This window comes from Tachysurus fulvidraco, chromosome 6 (genome assembly GCF_022655615.1).
Source record: "Tachysurus fulvidraco isolate hzauxx_2018 chromosome 6, HZAU_PFXX_2.0, whole genome shotgun sequence".
In the NCBI taxonomy this organism is placed as follows: Eukaryota; Metazoa; Chordata; class Actinopteri; order Siluriformes; family Bagridae; genus Tachysurus; species Tachysurus fulvidraco.
The window spans coordinates 16,285,661-16,303,490 of record NC_062523.1 but is presented as its reverse complement, the minus strand read 5'-3'; the positions used below and the strand labels follow the sequence as shown (position 1 = coordinate 16,303,490).

The 17,830-nt window shown below is 35.8% G+C and overlaps 2 protein-coding genes across 3 annotated transcripts; one reads left to right on the top strand and one right to left on the bottom strand.

Annotated features, from left to right (window-relative positions):
• Window positions 1-316: 316 nt before the first annotated feature.
• htr1fa (5-hydroxytryptamine (serotonin) receptor 1Fa) lies at window positions 317-8,828 on the top strand. The gene is made up of 2 exons (XM_027164712.2): window positions 317-471; window positions 7,260-8,828. Exon 2 carries the CDS (start codon window positions 7,262-7,264, stop codon window positions 8,357-8,359), a length of 1,098 nt encoding a protein of 365 aa, XP_027020513.1. The 5' UTR covers window positions 317-471; window positions 7,260-7,261; the 3' UTR covers window positions 8,360-8,828.
• A 1,702-nt stretch (window positions 8,829-10,530) lies between these two features.
• On the bottom strand, window positions 10,531-17,777 carry zgc:152951 (uncharacterized protein LOC569013 homolog). 2 transcript variants are annotated; one of them, XM_027164112.2, is made up of 9 exons: window positions 17,306-17,409; window positions 16,115-16,362; window positions 14,670-14,784; window positions 13,463-13,536; window positions 13,093-13,290; window positions 12,850-12,987; window positions 12,077-12,166; window positions 11,843-11,986; window positions 10,531-11,710 (listed from the first exon to the last, which is right to left on the bottom strand). In XM_027164112.2, the coding sequence occupies exons 2-9, from the start codon at window positions 16,352-16,354 to the stop codon at window positions 11,582-11,584; spliced, it is 1,128 nt and encodes a 375-aa protein (XP_027019913.1). In that variant the 5' UTR covers window positions 16,355-16,362; window positions 17,306-17,409; the 3' UTR covers window positions 10,531-11,581. The 2 variants fall into 2 exon arrangements, with proteins under 2 accessions (XP_027019913.1, XP_027019912.1); XM_027164111.2 differs by having other exon boundaries at window positions 10,532-11,710; window positions 13,463-13,545; window positions 17,306-17,777.
• Between the last annotated feature and the right edge of the window lie 53 nt (window positions 17,778-17,830).

Genomic DNA, 17,830 nt, shown 5'->3' with positions numbered 1-17,830 from the left:
GACAAGAATTCATCCTCTGCATGAATTAGAAATGTATTGATCTCTCCATGGATGACACTTGCAACAAAGTCAATACTCTTTTTATTTTATTTTATTTTTTTAATCCCACAATTAATCCCACAATTTAATCTATACCATAACATTGATTCTCTCTGTACAGTATGTATAACATGTATGATGTACATTCCTCCATTTAGTTTTTCAGGTTAAGGTTGGAGTATGGTGATGGTAATGTGGGGGATTAGGGGCTTTTTACGTCTAAGGCTTATGTGAGACTAAGTAAAACTATGTTTTTCGCTCACTGGTTGAGCTGAAATCTCATCCGCTTGTCCAGTCCCACATCGACATGCGTGTACCCGAACCGACTCCACGGCAAATTGCGCGTCACCGTCTTTGCTTTGCGCGCTCTCGGTCACTGTCTGTACAGCGGCTCCACTGAACAGCTTCTACCCTTAAAGACTACCCGAACATGTGAGTATTCCAGCGAGTCGTTTCTCTGATAAACACAGCTGAAACTATGAATAAATTTCGGTTCCGAGTTATCGAGTTGATAGACTGCACACAGGAATAGCAGAGGGCATTGCAAATATTTAGATAGCTTAAGGATTTGAAATGGGCTACTTCAGTTTCTGCACTATGCAATTCTTTCTTTCTTTCGTTCTTTCTTTATTTTTATATAAATACAGCATGGAAGAGCGTTGTAGTGCTTCAAAAGCATTGTACACAAAGTCGTTTAAGTGTGTGTGTGTGTGTGTGTGTGTGTGTGTGTGTGTGTGTGTGTGTGTGTGTGTGTGTGTGTGTGTGCTGTGTTAGTTATAATCTGAGTTGCCAGTTTACAAAATAACCATTAATATTTTTTTTAGGAATTTACTCTAGTTTTCTGTTTGCACTGATGAATACATGGCTGTGGCTATTTGAGTTGGTGTATGGTGGATATAAGAACATGGCTGTTGTGTGTTGCTGTATATGTGTGTGATTGTTAAATAGGAGCTTGTTGGTGTGTGTGATGGCAATACAGTAGGAATATGTTTCTTGTTTGTAACGATTATAGTGGTTACTTGGTGTCTGATGGTTATACAGTAGTAACATGCAGGTGTGAATGGAAAACAACTTACAGTATATAGTACCACAGAACATTTGTGATATGTCTCTTGATAGATACAGTACAATACTCAAATTCACAGACAATGTCAACTTAGAGCAAACGTAACTGCTAGCCATAACAAATGTATCTTGTCTTGCATCCTGTCCATTTCAGTGAATTTCTATTTGAATCTTATTCAAATCGGTCTGATCACCTGGTGTTGGTCAATTATAATTGCATGCCTTACACACAAACCAATGCTGTAGTTATAAAATGTATATTTTTTCTTTTAATTCTAGTACAAACCACTAATATGGGATGCAAAAACATAGTGTCATCATACACATTTAAGCAAAATACAATGCTTCACTAAAGTTTGTCCATTTCTCATGTGTTTGTATTTGAGTTATGAAAATATTAAAACTAAACTGAATATGTTAATTAAGTCAACCAAATTAAACCCATCTCCATAATAAATAAGATCAACTCTGCTGGAACAAATCAATGATTATTACAGTTGGGCAAACTGAACAACCCCACACATACTGTACTGCCTGTCTTCTAAAATATAACCTTTCATGGGTTTATTAAATTTATATGATTATATAATTTGCAATTAAATCCTTATTACAATGTATGTATCAATGTATTGATTTTTTAAAAATGATTATTTATATACTGTATTGTTCTTTACATTTCTTTATGCAAATTGTTTGGGTATCGTTTACATCTTATCACTTCATCAATTCAAATAAGGTTTCTCATTTCTCTCTCTTATTTGTACTTATGTGTACATGTTAGTAGTTTGTCAGTCTATAACAGCAGGTAGCACATTGTCTGTAGCAAAAGAAAATTAAGACAAATATTCTAGAATTGTTTTGTAGTTTGATATCTGGATTTTACACCGAATCCTTCACACCAGGTAATTGGTAATTATACATAATTTTATTTCCATGTCCACTATTTTAATTTATATCTGAGGTGGCTATTAGGCAAAGGTAAAGCAAAACCATATGCTTAAAATAAACCATCAGAAGGCATGGATGACTTGAAATTCCTGTTATTTACTGTGTACCACCATTAAGTATCTGGCTTACTATTAGCTTTAGGCAATTTGATTAACAAAACACCTTATTGCCATTATCTTAGAATAGTGATATATTCTTTGAGCATTTAAAGCCTCTTTTGTTGAAGTATTATATATTCGCTGGATGCCCTTCCTGGTTAAACCATCTTATTTTATCCAGGCTTTTTACTAGCATTTAGAGTTAACTTATCATTGGCTGTGTTAGCTTCCGGCCCTGAATTCAACCCAGACTGCGGCAATGAGAGCATGGGATCCTGCCACTGTCCCACCATAGATACCACATAATGGCAGGATCCCATGCTCTCATTGCCACAGCCTGTGTTGAATTCATGAGGAGGAAGCTAACAATAACAGTGTGTGTGTATAAATCTGTTATTGTGACAGCATGATAACAGTGGTAGGTAAAGCGTGATTTCTTTTTCAACGGCAAGGAAAGACTCACTTTGACTATTTCATAGTCATTGTAAAAGCATTATAGCACTACTCTCATATTACATCAGAAAGCAAGGATTACAATAGCAGCATTTGTTATCTGAAATAATATATAACACCAATACACACTTGCAGGTAATTTGATGTATTAACATCACAGTAAGTATAAAGATGACTTTTTTTAGGCAGTAAATCTGTTTCCTTTCAAAACGTCTAAATATGCTGCCTGTTTTATTCTCAACTTAGACTTTAATCTCAGATGTTATTTGTGCTGTTTTATCTCTGTTTAATCATTCTGAATCCCAATCCACCTAAAAGCATTTTGTCATTCAGATCATTTACCTTTTAATATTAAAATAATTCATCATTCATCAACATTATCATCAGCTTGAAAGAGTAAACCAAATGTTACTATAAACAATGCACATCAGACTGGCAGATGAAATGTGCACAGTGTGTTTAAATAACCCATCATACATGGATTTCCCTTATCTTGTCATGCAACTTGTTAACAGAATCTAAAAAGTGGAAGTTGGTCATGAATACTTGGTATGTTGCCACTCTTCTAAATGGGGTTATGTTTAGTTGAATTATATTGAGTCACTTTATATTAATATTATTTCAATAAGAAACCCTTGCATTTACAATACTTTAATTAAGTAATACTCAGCTTCATAGCACAATGCAGTTGTCCGAGAATATGATAAATCCAAAGATTATTTTCTTTTGTTTTTTTAGTTAGTCAATTATTCTTTATTCGATTCAATTTAAAAACTCCAATTAATTTAATTTCTAGTCCAAAAGTTAATGTGAAATAGACAATGCAAGGGGTGCAAGCTGAGCACTAGAGGGGTCATTTATGTAAGACTTATAGGAAGGTGAATGTAAGGGAATGTGGCTTAAACAGTTTCTGTGCTGGTACTCTGGGGAAGGTGTGGGTAGTGCTGGCTCTGTAAAGTGGTTTTTCCTCAGAGGTCTGGCTCCTGACTCCTATGTGTGAATAAGTGAAAGAGTGATCTGGATTGGTGTTGATAGTAGACTCCCATGTACTGATCTGGTATCCCTGCTTTCAATTCAGACTAAGAAACACAGTGTCCTTCAATTGTCCATGGCTCTTTACCAACTAGCTGGAATATTGCTTATATTCATATTTTTTTTCTGTTTTGATAAATGGTACTGTTGTTGTGCATTGTGAAAAGTTGCTGAGATAAATTTTACTTCTGTTCGTTGGATTATTGTATTCTTCATAATGAGGAGATTTCTTGGTCTAATTTATTTTATTTGTAATCAGAGGAGACAGGCTTCAGAGAGTTCTACCACTGTCACTTTCAGAGACTTGGAAGGTCTTAATGAAGCCCACCAATAAAATGGTCCATGATCGTCCCATTATTTCTAAAAAGATTGTGTTATTGGATAGGGTGTCTAGGTCTCTTGCATGGAGCTACAAAGATGTTTTGCCCTGGCATATACTGTCCAGGAGATGACATATTTCTGCACAGTAGAGATTAAATTAAAACAGAAAATCAAATGGAGAAAAGTATTTGGGCTCCAAAGTGTGCCCATGGGATCAGTCAACATAGTGAAATTCTAGGTCTAGCTTGATGGCTAAGAGCTCACAGGTGCTTAATTTGCAGTTTTTGAGTGGAATTTAGCTGGTTGTCTCTTTTTGGGGGTCATAGTACAGTCCTGGCTTCCACCTCAGTAGCACGCAAATGTAGATGTGACAGATTTACATAACATAGTATGAAAACAGCATGTTTCTTGAGGGAAGTAATCTATTCACAAATGGATGTGTTTTCAGTGTGATTTTGAACAGTTTTTCATAAGCTGTGAAAATGAGTCATAGGTGGCAGTACTCAGGGGAGATGGAGCACTGGGTATGCACTGTGATATGAATATTGTACACTGTAGTGTATATATGCCATTGTCTTACTGGTGACAACACTGGTGACAACCTTGTAAGAACCTTACAAGGTTCTTTATTGTCAATACCACCATATGTGCAGACATACAGAGGAATCGAAATGGTGTAATAATTAACCAGTATTTCAAACGCACCAGTATTCCAAACCCTTAATTTTTACATAACATTTTTCATTACATTTTACCCATTCATTGTCTGGGCCCTGACCACCTCATCCACAAACTGGACCACAATATTGTAATTCAGTTTTAAAATAGACATAAATCTCTTTCTCAAGCTAAGGCGTCTAAGTTTTATTCACACCTGCAACATGATATAAATAATTTCATTTTAAATGGTCACATAATGCATAAATATATTCATTTTAAAGTATGTGACATTAAAAGAAGTTGCTTTAATTAGACTCACCAGACATTAATGGGCAGATCTTGGCATTTTTTTTTTGTGTGTGTGTGAAATGAATGTAATTCTAATAAAAGTCATTGTGGCTTTTTTGTTGTAATTGTCTGGCATATTTTAGAACAGTGATTGTCTGCAAGATAGCTTTCAGGGATTTCCCGGCATGAATATTTCCAGTTCATCAACTAAATTTGCAGTTATTCACAAAGAATTAATTTAATATCTCAAATTGTACTTCACTTACAACAGTGTGCCTTTATTAACTCTTTGTCTACCTTGCCCAGCGTTCTCATTAAAAGAACATCATGCTCAATGTTATGCCTTCAGCAAATCCTAATCCACTTTTTTGACTATGTGCTGTGTTTAATTTAAGCAACTGTTATGAATGATTTTTTTTAGGTGACGAATTAGTGTGAAATTGACTTGAAATAATAAAATTATTTAGTATTTCATTCAGTAAATGCCTTTTCCATTCCAGAGATAAAACCATCACTATGACAACTATGCCCATAAAACCAGCAGAGGTACAGTACAGAAACATATGTATGAATTTCTGAGCTTAGTGTTTGTTACTGACACTCTCACCTTTAACTTCTTGCCATTTAACTCTTCCTCTCTAAAAGCAGCATTCACCTACATATTGTGGATTTTCAAGCTCAAGTACACAATACTATGAATGTTATTCTGAAAAAGGTTCCTTTGATATATACACTGAGTTGCATGTGGTGCATTCTTGTGCATAACATACTGCATACAGTATTTGTAGAATTCAGTATATAGTACTTTCTGACTTAGTAATAGTTTGGCTTTAATGCTTTTATGCCCAATAGAAATACGTTTCCTTGTTCTTCACTGACAGCACTGGCACTTTACCTGGTCTTAAGCTGTTGGTTTATTTTAATTGATATTTTAAAGCTGATATTTAAATGTACTTGGTCCAGAGGATTTGATTTATTCTGGCCTGGTTTTAGCATAATCCTCACACTCTGACTATCAACTCCCAGTACAATCCATAAGCTGTTTTGTTCACAGGGTGTGTTTTTTTTGTTTTGTTTTTTACAACAAATGAAATGGTTGCCAGTCAACCACACAGACAAATTTCTGTGTTTTATGATGTACAAAATGATGTTTAAAAGCACAAAGTTTACTTCTACGTTTATTCTATGTACCACATTTATATTAAAGTCAGACTTCTTTGCATCTATCATGTTTGGGAGTATAACATATTCAATGTTAATGACAACGAATATGCTACACTCCCAAATATGATAGATAACCCTAATTACCACTAGGGTTAGACTGAAGGTTCCTTCTATCAAGTCTATACATCTTGAAAGAATGTAAAATATACATTAAATGATTGCAAAAAACAGTGCATGACCAAAAGGATGTGTAATTAGTGTGTTTAGTTATACCCAGGTACATGAATCCTGCTATTGCATACAGTCATGCATCTTTTTAAACAAACACTAGCAATTGAAAGGTTGTAATGGAGGACTCTTTTATTTTCAACATGGCACGGTCATGTGTGTATCACCCAAGACTCATCTCTGAATCAACAAATTGCCTCTAGAAGCATAAGAATGGTTAGTCATGAGCTTCATGGAGTGGGTTTCCATGGATGCGCACCTATACAGAGCCCTGTCCTCAACCCCATTTTTCTTAGAAATTAATTAAAATGCAGATTGTGAATGCCTTATTGCATAACCCTACTAATTATCATCTGACATCACTGATGCCCTTGTGGCTGAACGGATACAAATCCCCACAACCACACCCTAAAATGAGATACACAAAATCCAAACACATATAGAAGTGATGTTTGGGTGTAGACACAATTTTGGTCATGCAGTGTTAAAAGATCTGTTATATCTAGAAGAAACAGTATTGTAGGCAACTGTAACTCTGAAATAATGCCTTATCCAAAATAATGAGCTCATTAGCTCAAATTTGTTGAAGAACAAGAAAAATGCGCTTTGAGTTCCTCCAGAGAACTAACATTTCTTACTAACATTTCTTGGAAAATTATTTTCTATTAATGTCTGGGCAAAGCACAGTACTGCAACTCATTTATACCTATTATGGTATTATAATTTAAATCACAGTATTAAATGGCACTTCTTATCAAGTAACCAAATTCAGACACAACAGGCACAGATAGAAAACATAAGGATCATTAGTGGCCTTGTTGAAAGGCATGTGGTAAAAATGTTGGCCACACATTTTCAAATATCTCTTGTTTGAGAAGAAGCGATTTTTGAGGGTGATCCAAAAAGTATCCAAAACCCAAATGCTTTACAAATATTTTCTTTTTTCTCTGTATTTGGTCCCAGGCATGGATCCAAACAACAGGAATTCAAGCGGCATAGATGGGCTTAGTAGAAATCCTGCAGGCATGATCCTTCTCTCTCTCACTCTGTCTGTTCTAGCTCTGTTAACCACAGCAATCAACTCTTTAGTCATCAGTGCCATCATTGTCACTCGCAAACTTCACCACCCTGCCAACTACCTTATCTGCTCTCTGGCTGTGACTGACCTGCTGGTAGCCATCCTGGTCATGCCCTTCAGCATTGTCTACATCGTAAAGGAGACATGGGTCATGGGTGAAGTGATGTGCACCATCTGGCTCAGCGTTGACATCACCTGCTGCACATGCTCCATCTTGCACTTGGCGGCTATTGCTGTGGATCGTTATCGTGCCATCACTGATGCTGTGGAATACTCCAGGAAGAGGACATCTTTAAGGGCTGCTGTCACGATCAGCATCGTGTGGTTCCTGTCCATTCTCATTTCCTTACCTCCAATGGTCTGGGGACACCACAAAAAAGAAGAAAAGGAGGAGGAGAAAGAATGCCTCATAAAGCATGAAAACATTGCTTTCACTCTTTACTCCACTTTTGGGGCCTTCTACATCCCCCTTATACTCATTCTTATCCTTTACTACAAAATATATCAAGCGGCTAAAATTCTTTACCACAAAAGAAGGCCCAGTCCCATGAACAAGCTTGAAATAAATGGAAACAAGATCCCTATGTGCTCTGACAGAGAACAGCAGAGTCATGATGTACTCACCCTACCAGAGAAGTCGATGTCAGAGCCCTCTACAGAGGGGCGCATCTCTGCAGCAAGCCCAAATTTTCATCTTCACAGTGAGAGGTCAATCAAAAGACAACGGATTTCAGGGGCACGTGAAAGAAAGGCAGCCATGACCCTGGGCCTCATTCTTGGGGCATTTGTCATCTGCTGGCTACCATTCTTTATCCAGGAAGTGATTATTAACCTCTGCAACTGTATCAACTCCATTAAATTAGCTACATTTCTGACCTGGCTCGGATACCTTAACTCACTAATCAATCCACTCATTTATACTATATTTAATGAGGACTTTAAAAAAGCATTTCATAAATTGATCAAGTGCCGGAAAGAACTCTGATACAGAAAATGGAATATCATTGTTTTCATAGAAAACATTAAATATTGATGTGAAATTTTTAAAATATGAGAGAAAATTAAAATTTCAGTAATCCAGGTGAATATTTACAACAAATTATTTTTTTCATATTGTTTTCATACTTCAGCATCATCTGCAAATATACTCACACTCCCCATCAAATGTTTGGAGGATTGAGCTTAAAACTGTGCAAGAGGCATTGGGAGAGGAACAGTTGCTGTCTGGAACAGTGAACCAGCCTTCACACATGAACTGGGAATAGTCAGTGTTTGAGAGACAGAGGTGTTTGAGAGACAGAAATGTTTGAGAGACAGAGGTGTCCACTGGGATGTCCTGCAAGTGATGCTTTCTAAGTAACACCTGCTTAAACTTTGTCCATAGATTGTATGAAGAAAGTGTGACCATTTTTACTGCTAAGAAATTTTTTAAATTAAAATATACATGAATTGTCTTATTTATCCATTCATACTGTATGTACCAGATATTCATATGGCCAGATGTTTGTTGATATCAGACCATTACATCCATATGAGGATTTTCCCCAAGCTGTTGCTGTTGCTGTTTGTATGCTGTATCCTTACAGATTCACTTCACTTGAAGTAAGAAGCCCAAGCCAGTTCCAGGATAACAATGCTTCTGAACACAATGCGAGGTCCATGAAGACAAAGGTTTGCCAAAGATGATGTGGAAGAGCTCGAGTTGTCCTGACCACAATCTCACTGAACACCTTCAGATAAATTGGAAAATAGACTATCCCAAACCTCTTCACCCAACAACAATACAAGACCTCATTAATCCACTTGTGACTGTATGAGCAACTCTAAAATCTATTAAAAATACTTCTGAGAAGACTGAAGGACTTTATAATAAGAAAAAGCTTTTATTATTACCACATATCCCAGTCTGGCTCAAGGGCCCAATAGTGGCAGCTTGGTGGTACTGGGACTTGAACCACAACCTTCTGACAACAACCTACAGTAGAGCCTTAACCACTTGAGCCACCACTGTCTCGTATAACTGCAAATGGGAAGTAAATTATCCACGGCTCCTTTAAAAACAGGATCACATATTGAGTGCTGTGATGTCTATAGACTTTTGGCCCTATGTATTTGCATGAGTAATCCTTAATTTATTATACTATATAATTATTCCAAGTTATTTCAAACTGATGAAGGCAATAATTATGTATTTAAACACAAACCTAAAACTGACAAGGGAGTTGTTTGCAAACACTAAACTAGATTACAACCTGAGATATTTTGTAGATGCTCCAAACATCAATTATCTAAGATAGTGTATGAAAATATGAAATCTTATGGGATTATAATAATAATAAAAGTTAAATAACAAATATGGCTGTATTTTCTATTTTCCATAACTGATGTTATGTAAAGGTTATTTAATGCTATTTAAAGCTTTGATATATTTAAAGACATTAAAGGATGTCTAAAAAATAAACATACCACATACATGATACATTTGTTATTATACAAGCTGCAGCATACAGAACTTACTAATAATCTACTTGCTTTCACTCATGCAATACAGATTCTTACTCATGTAATAATTTATTATTTTTATAAATGTTTCTTGAATATATATGGAAACCTGTGTTAGTAATTATTGATGATAATTAAGTATTTATTTGGCAGTGTATTTTCATTTTCATGTACTCTATCTCTGTGTAGTGGTATATGAAAAGAAAAAAAATACACACAGATTTCTCTTAATCTACTCATATGCACAACAGGAATCTTTTCAACGTTCCTTCTAAAACACACACACACACACACACACACACACATTATATATATATATATAAATACTAAATTAATAAATACACACATTATATATATATATATAAATACTAAATTATATATATATATATATATATATATATATATATATATATATATATATATATATATATATATATATATATATATATATATATATATATATATATATATATATATATATATATATATATATATATATATATATAATTTAGTGGCTTAAAAAATACAACAGAAAGTTCAACAGTGACTCCAGCTGCATATGACAGGAAGTGCAACCAATTTATTATCTTCAAAATTATCTAAATTATTTAATTCACAAGCATAAAGATAAGAGGGATCCATGATGATTTGGAGAATTCTTTTTTATTTATTTCTCATTAGTTTACACCTTTCAGAAACCAAAGGATACATATGTTTTGTTTTTAAAGCTTACATTATCATAATGTATTCATCAGTGCATAATATTGCTCAAGAATGTTGTAACCCAGGTTCATGCAACAGAATGAATCCAATATTAGCCAGTCAGCTTTGCATTGATTTATAAAATCATTCACCTGCTTATTCATTTACCTTCATATATTGCATATATAGGTCTATATGTCAATCAAATATAGAAATTCCTGAACTAAGTATGAGGTGCACTTAGTATATAGGTGTCATATACTGAAAAGGTGAAAAGATATAGAATAGATTTCATACATTTTGGTGTATATTATTCTTAAATTTCAGCCTTTCCAAACAACATGCACTCGGTTTGATAACACATGCTCAACTCCCATCAGATTTGTTTAAAAATGGCAACAAGTTGCACAGACAAAATCAATTAATAGGATATTATGTAAGCTTTGATATTGACATTTTAAATCGAAAACAATTTATGGACTGCAGTTTATGTTCACTGTGAGTCCGATGAAAATAAAAAATATTGAACAATTAAAATAATAACGGTACAATAGCATGCATTTTTATGCTTTTAGGTCCATTTGCTGATAGAGTCCATGCTAAACAAACCCAATTAGGCATAAAGTCTTAGTGCTATTATTATTTATTTGTCTCCATAGCAATAGTGGATCATACAAGCTAAATTAACAATATGTGAGAAATGAAGTGAGTTAATACAAAGTAAAGAATTATTAATGAAGTGCAAAATCCAGTATAGTTATTAGGATAACTGCTGGTAGGAAAACATGCCCTTCAGGGATTATTGTTAAAAAATTAGATGCATAGTTATCCCCTTAAATGCAAGGCCAGCAATTGTATGTGATGTAATTTTTATCCTAGAGTTTTACAGAAAAACTAGCTACAGCTATAAAAAACTATCTGTGCTCTCATGCATCTTCTAAAGAAAATATAATCCTATCAGTGTTAGGCAGGTCATATCAAAGCCCTAAATTCTTAGTTTTAATCAATGTGTGCTGTTCGTGGACCAGTCATAAGGCATGTAGCTTACTTTAACATTTCCTGCAGATAGAAGAGTTTTCAGACTTGTCTTCTTCTGAGAGGCTCTCATGTGGTTTAAAACCCAGTTCAGCAACTGCACAGGAGAACATAACAGATAACAAGACCTTGTACATGCTGGGTGTAACATAGAATGTTAATTATTGGTTCAAGCTCAAAAAGAAGAACACTGAATTTCAAACTAGCTTAAGCTTTGGAATCAGGCTACCTGTTCATCCGAGTCTCCAAAATCTGCTTTGTACCATTTGAAGATCTGGCTAAGCTTCACCTCTCTTTTCATAGAATCCACAATGCAGCCATCATCAGCCTCCAGAAATGCCTCAGCAGCAGTCTGCAGCTGACTACCAATGTCCTGCAATGAAAAATTTAGTCTCAAATAACAATAATAATGATTATTTGAAATGAACTAGCTAAGAAAGTCAGAAATAAACACACAATTCACCTTTGAGGTGTAGGCCCTAATGGGCGGGCAGCCTTTCGCACCGCAGTTCAGTGCAAAATGAATTAGAGGCTCTGCTTCAGGAAGTGCAACCTAATGAGGTGTCACAAAACACAGAATTGGTAAAATGAAACTCATTGTATTATCAATGACACTTCTGAACTTTGTACAGCCATCACCTTCTCTTTGAATAGATCAACTTATTAAATAAAAAACATTACATTAAATGAACAGCCTTATATTAAATATTAAAATTATAGCACAGAAGTGTCCAATCTTGCTGCGGGTACAGGTTTTCATTACAACCATGCAGGAGCCACATCTGATCCCACCTGTTTAATCAGTTGATCTTGGCTTTCAAGAGACTCAGGTGTGGTTTCTGCTTTGTTGGAATTAAACCTGCATCCACACTGACCCTTTCCAGATAAGATTGGACACCCCTGTCATAACATATTAAAACACATTAAAATGTATCAAATGGTATTGGCTAATTACCACATATTCCTCTGACATTAAACAAAAAATAGATAATCAGTATCATTAAGTGAACTGTCTGCATCTGATGCCTCTAATGATGCAGTACCCCTGAGAAACAAACAGTCAAAAAGACATTAGTCAGGAAAAACAAGTTATTAAAGATCCAATTGAGGACAACAGTACAATGAAGTGTGGCTGAGGATAATTGTTGCTCTTTAATGCTGAGATTATGAGCACACCAGATGTCCCCTGCAAACAAATTTAAACAAGTGTTAAAAGCAGTGTGAGATGCACTTCACCTGTAGTCTTGGGTCACTCTTTGAGAAGGGTTTCAGAAGTTGTGCTATTCCTTTCCTGTTTCCTCGCAGCACTCCATTCTCAATATCCTGGAGTGTGAAAACTTCTCCACCAATCAGGTAGCTTACAAAGTTGAAGAACTGCACAATTATATTATTATTTTATTTATAAAACTGTTCTTTTTTTAAGCTCACATAAAATAGCACATTTCAAGTTTCCAAGACTAAAATGAAGCATCTTCTTACCTTGTACCTCTGCCACATGTTTTTGGGGAAGCCGAGGCGCAGGTACCCATGGATAACCAGGGCATTGTAGACATTGATGAAGAAGGCAATCCTCTCCTCATGACTCAAAGAAAGCAGCTCTACACGCTGCAGGTGCACAGCTAACTCACAATAACTTTCGTAACATGTGCTTTTAGACATGGCCTTATAGTCCACTGACTGCAGAAAAAAAGAAAACTCCACATAACATATAGTAGATTCATGTCAATTGATTACACCAAACCCACTCCATTTGAACAAAGTTAAAAATAATGATAAGCAAATAGAGTAATGTTACCCGTTTACATTAAACTTGTTGATATACTTCATGTTAGAACAGGGTAGTTAGTACCTTGCCATCAGCAGAGAGGTGATCAGAGTACAGTTTCATGATCAGATTCCTCAGGGCCTCAGATAATTCAGAAGCTGAAATTGCTAAAATAATGTTAATAAATAGCCTTATTCTCCATTTGCTAAAAGTGAAGGGAAACAACGTATGAGCATGTATAGAACAGTAAAGCCCCAAGCTTGAAGGAGAGTCTAGATGCGTGCAGATTATAAACACATGCACTTAAATGGAGTGGGTTTGATGTGTTAATACAAAAAAGGGGAATTTAATGAAAGATATGAAATTTTCCTACGCAACATCTAAAGACTAAAAATCAGATAGTATCACAGTGGAGGTTAAATGAATTTACAAATTCACCAGTGACCATAAGCCTCTACCTCTAACAAGGAGCAGAACTGTCTGCAAGTTTTATGTACAATTTATTGGTGTAATGTGCTGCCATTTCAGAGTTGACATAGTGTAGTGCACTGTGCCTTGAAAAAGTGTCTACTTTTTTTAATTGCTTTTGCCTATAGTACTCTATAGTACTCGGTATGTTCTGTTGGATAAAAAAATAATACATACATACATACAGCATATATATATATATATATATATATATATATATATATATGTGTGTGTGTGTGTGTGTGTTTTAATTGAGTAATCAGTTGATGAAGAGAACAAGAAGCTGTCACTATAGGAATATAATATAATATAATATAATATAGAAATGATGAGCCATAATACTGTTATATATTATACCATTATTCTTGCCTATTTACCTTTTCATCTTCCCTGTGGTATCCTACCCTTCTCTTTACCAGCCAATTCATCAGCTCTGTGCCTGTAAATCTGTACATCATCAACCACCTCCTGTGGCCGTCAATCAAGCCACATCTACTCTTTCATCTGCAATGTGTTTCCAGATGATTCCCTCTCACATTCTGTCAACAGAGCCTGAGATAACTAAATTTGTTTTTAACAAACTGATTAACAGTGATGACCACAGAGAGTGTTCTGGGACATACAGGTTGTAACTGCACATGCAGCTGGGAGGCAATCTAGAGAAGAAATTCTTATACAGTACAAAAGAAACAAAACAAAACAAACCCTACAGATTCATTAACACTACATTTTCACATTCAAGCTTATTATGAAACTAAGCAAACAAACAGGCCTGTTGAGCACCTCGAAGGTAACAGTCCACATGCAGTTTGTGCACACAAACCTCCTCTGTCCCTTTCCTCACACTCAGGGCTGTTTACTGCAGGTAAGGGTAGAGCATCTGGAGGCACAGGCTTCTCCTTCACCAGACGTAGCAGATGTTCAAGTTTGTCAGGGGTCTAAAGAAATGATAGTGTTCATTTACAGAAACTTCACACTACTTAGCTTTAAACAGATATTTATTTATAATTTATTATTTATTTTATTTATGATCATTTATGTCACTGAAAATTGATGGCACTGACAACATTGGCTGAAAAAATAAAAACTGTGGTAAAAAATGTACAATTGTTTAGGCTATCTTAACAGATACGAAGGAGAGATGCCTTGTATATAATAAGGCAGAAAATCATCTTTAATTTACACCTGTTATCAGAATGGGTGGCTTTAGGCCTGTGTACTTATGCACACATACAGATGCAAATATGAGTCTTATATTAAAGGCAAAATCTATAGCATAGTTTGATCAGCCATAACATTAAAACCACCAGCCTAAATTATTATGTTGGTCCTCATTGTGATAGTAAAACAGCTGTGAGCTTTGAGGCATGGACTCCACAGAAAATCTGAATGTGTGCTGGGGTATCTAGCATATGAAACTGTGGTATGTTACATGACATTTGCAACAGATCCTTTACGTCCTGTAAGTTGTGAAGTGGGCATCCATGAATCAGACTTGTTTGTTCAGCAAATCCCATTTCTGATGCTCACGTGTCCATTGTAGGTTTTTTTTTGATGGTTTAGAGTTCAGCATGGGCATTCAGTCCAGTCTGCCTCTATGCAGCCCATACACATCAAGCTGTAATGCACTTTGTCCAGACACCTCTATCATAGCCAGCATTAACTTTTTCGACATTTCATGTTACGGTAGCTCTTCTATTGAATTAGAACAGCTGTGCCAATCTTCACTCTCCACATTCATCAGTGTGCATTGAGTGCCCATTTCCCTGTCAGTGGTTCAGCAGATTTCCTTTCTTGGACCACTTTTTGTAGGTACTAATCACTGCATAGCAGGAACACCTCACAAATCCTGCTGTTTTGGAGATGCTCAGACCCAATCATCTAGCCATCACAATTTGGCCCTAGTCAAAGTCACTCAGATCCTTACACTTGCCTGTTTTTCCTGCTTCAACACATTAAATTCAATAACTGACTGTTTAGTTGCTGTTTAATACATTCCCACCCAGTAAGAAAATTAATAATTCAGTTCACCTGTCCATGATTTTTATGTTACGGCCGGTAGGTGTATACCTCAATTTACACAATTAAACTAATTCTTTTTGATTTTCACAAGCATTAAAGATAAATATTCAATATAAGTTATACAACAGAAAATTATATTATTATTATTATTATTATTATTATTATTATTATTATTATTATTATTATTATTGACTTGTTTTTAAAAAGTTAGTGTTAAGCCTTGATTATACACTAGTGTTCACCCACCAAATTTTGAAGAATGTCATTTCCTCCTATGTGGACATTGTTGAAGAATATCTGTGGTGCAGTGCTGCTACCAGTCATTTTATCCAGCCAAGCTCTGACAGCTGCATCATGACTCACATCCACTTCACACACTGGTAGATTCAGTGTCTGTAAAGCAGCCTTGGCCTGTAAACACTGCAGGCATCCTGGCACTGTGTACACAGTAACTCTTCCTGCTATATGGTTTTCAAACACAGCCATCAACACACCTGCGGAGAGAACATTCATAAATACAGTTATTTGTATTGTATGTTGGCTTTGTCTGTTTTCTTGTTGAAATCTTACAAGAGATCAGGTCTCTCTCTTTTTTATCTTAACAAGTCTTTTACATGGTTCATTAACAGCAATAGAAATAATAACACTTTGAGACATCCTGATGGTAACCCAACAAAACGGCTGGAAAAGAATATCTAAAGAAGACCAGGGATTGATTGTAATGCTTATTATTCATTCATTCATTCATTCATTCATTTTCTACCACTTATCCGAACTTCTCGGGTCACGGGGATCTCAGGTGTCATCGGGCATCGAGGCAGGATACACCCCGGATGGAGTGCCAACCCATCGCAGGGCACACACACACTCTCATTCACTCACACACTACGGAGAATTTTCCAGAGATGCCAATCAACCAATCATGCATGTCTTTGGCCCGGGGGAGGAAACCGGAGTACCCGGAGGAAACCCCCGAGGCACGGGGAGAACATGCAAACTCCACACACACAAGGCGGAGGCGGGAATCGAACCCCCAACCCTGGAGGTGTGAGGCGAACCTGCTAACCAATAAACCACCGTGCCCCCTAATGCTTATATATATATATATATATATATATATATATATATATATATATATATATATATATATATATATATATATATATATATATATATATATGCAGATTCAGTCTTCTGGTTTAAAATGATATATCTGGAAGGTTAAGCTTCTTAACCAATCTTAACCCTGTAAATTAAAGAATACAAATGACAGTGTGTGGATTTTATAGACCACAACGACATGTTCCTAAGTGCTTTAGGTTAAATTCTGCACACTCTGGTGCTCAGGAGGTAATTCTAGAGGTTTATATTCTGTCCCAGGTGATAAAAACAGACTGGTGTTTCATTCATTCATTAATCTTTTAGCTCAATACGTACCTGTCAAACTAGCAGTTCCTTTGAATATAATTTCCCCATTTAACCGCAAGTCAGTAACAGACTCTCCAAATGAAACACAAGAAGCAGGCAGGTAACAGTATCTGTGCTGCTACTGTCCTGACGCTATAACTGCTGTCCTGACGCTATAACTGCTGTCCTGACACTATACCCACTGTCCTGACACTATACCCACTGTCCTGATACTATACCACGATAACAGTTTTGCCATCCTAAACATTTTACTGTAATACTGCACTATTTCTATGGGATGCTCTGCAGCAATGCTGAACTGTACTTTAATATCCTGTACTGTCTGATGTCCCTTTGCTACAGTGACGATAACTGTGGGCTCATTACAAATCATTCCTTTCTGATGCTCCCTTGCTCACTTTCCCTTTGCACTTCTAGGCTTGGATATCTTTGGTGCAGGCGGTGCAGCGAAATTCTAATGACCAAAAATTTTTTATACATTTTGACAGATTTCTGTCGCACTGAAGCGATATTGTTTTATTATTCTTTGCAGGA

Excerpts from the sequence above, each read along its gene's own strand:
- zgc:152951 (XM_027164111.2), bottom strand. The coding sequence starts at position 16,354 with ATGGCTGTGTTTGAAAACCATATAGCAGGAAGAGTTACTGTGTACACA. Across the intron at positions 13,546-14,669 it reads TGAGGAAAGGGACAGAGGAG|CAATTTCAGCTTCTGAATTA; the intron begins GTTTGTGTGCAC and ends ACATTATTTTAG. Across the intron at positions 11,711-11,842 it reads TTGGAGACTCGGATGAACAG|TTGCTGAACTGGGTTTTAAA; the intron begins GTAGCCTGATTC and ends TCTCCTGTGCAG.
- htr1fa (XM_027164712.2), top strand. The coding sequence starts at position 7,262 with ATGGATCCAAACAACAGGAATTCAAGCGGCATAGATGGGCTTAGTAGA.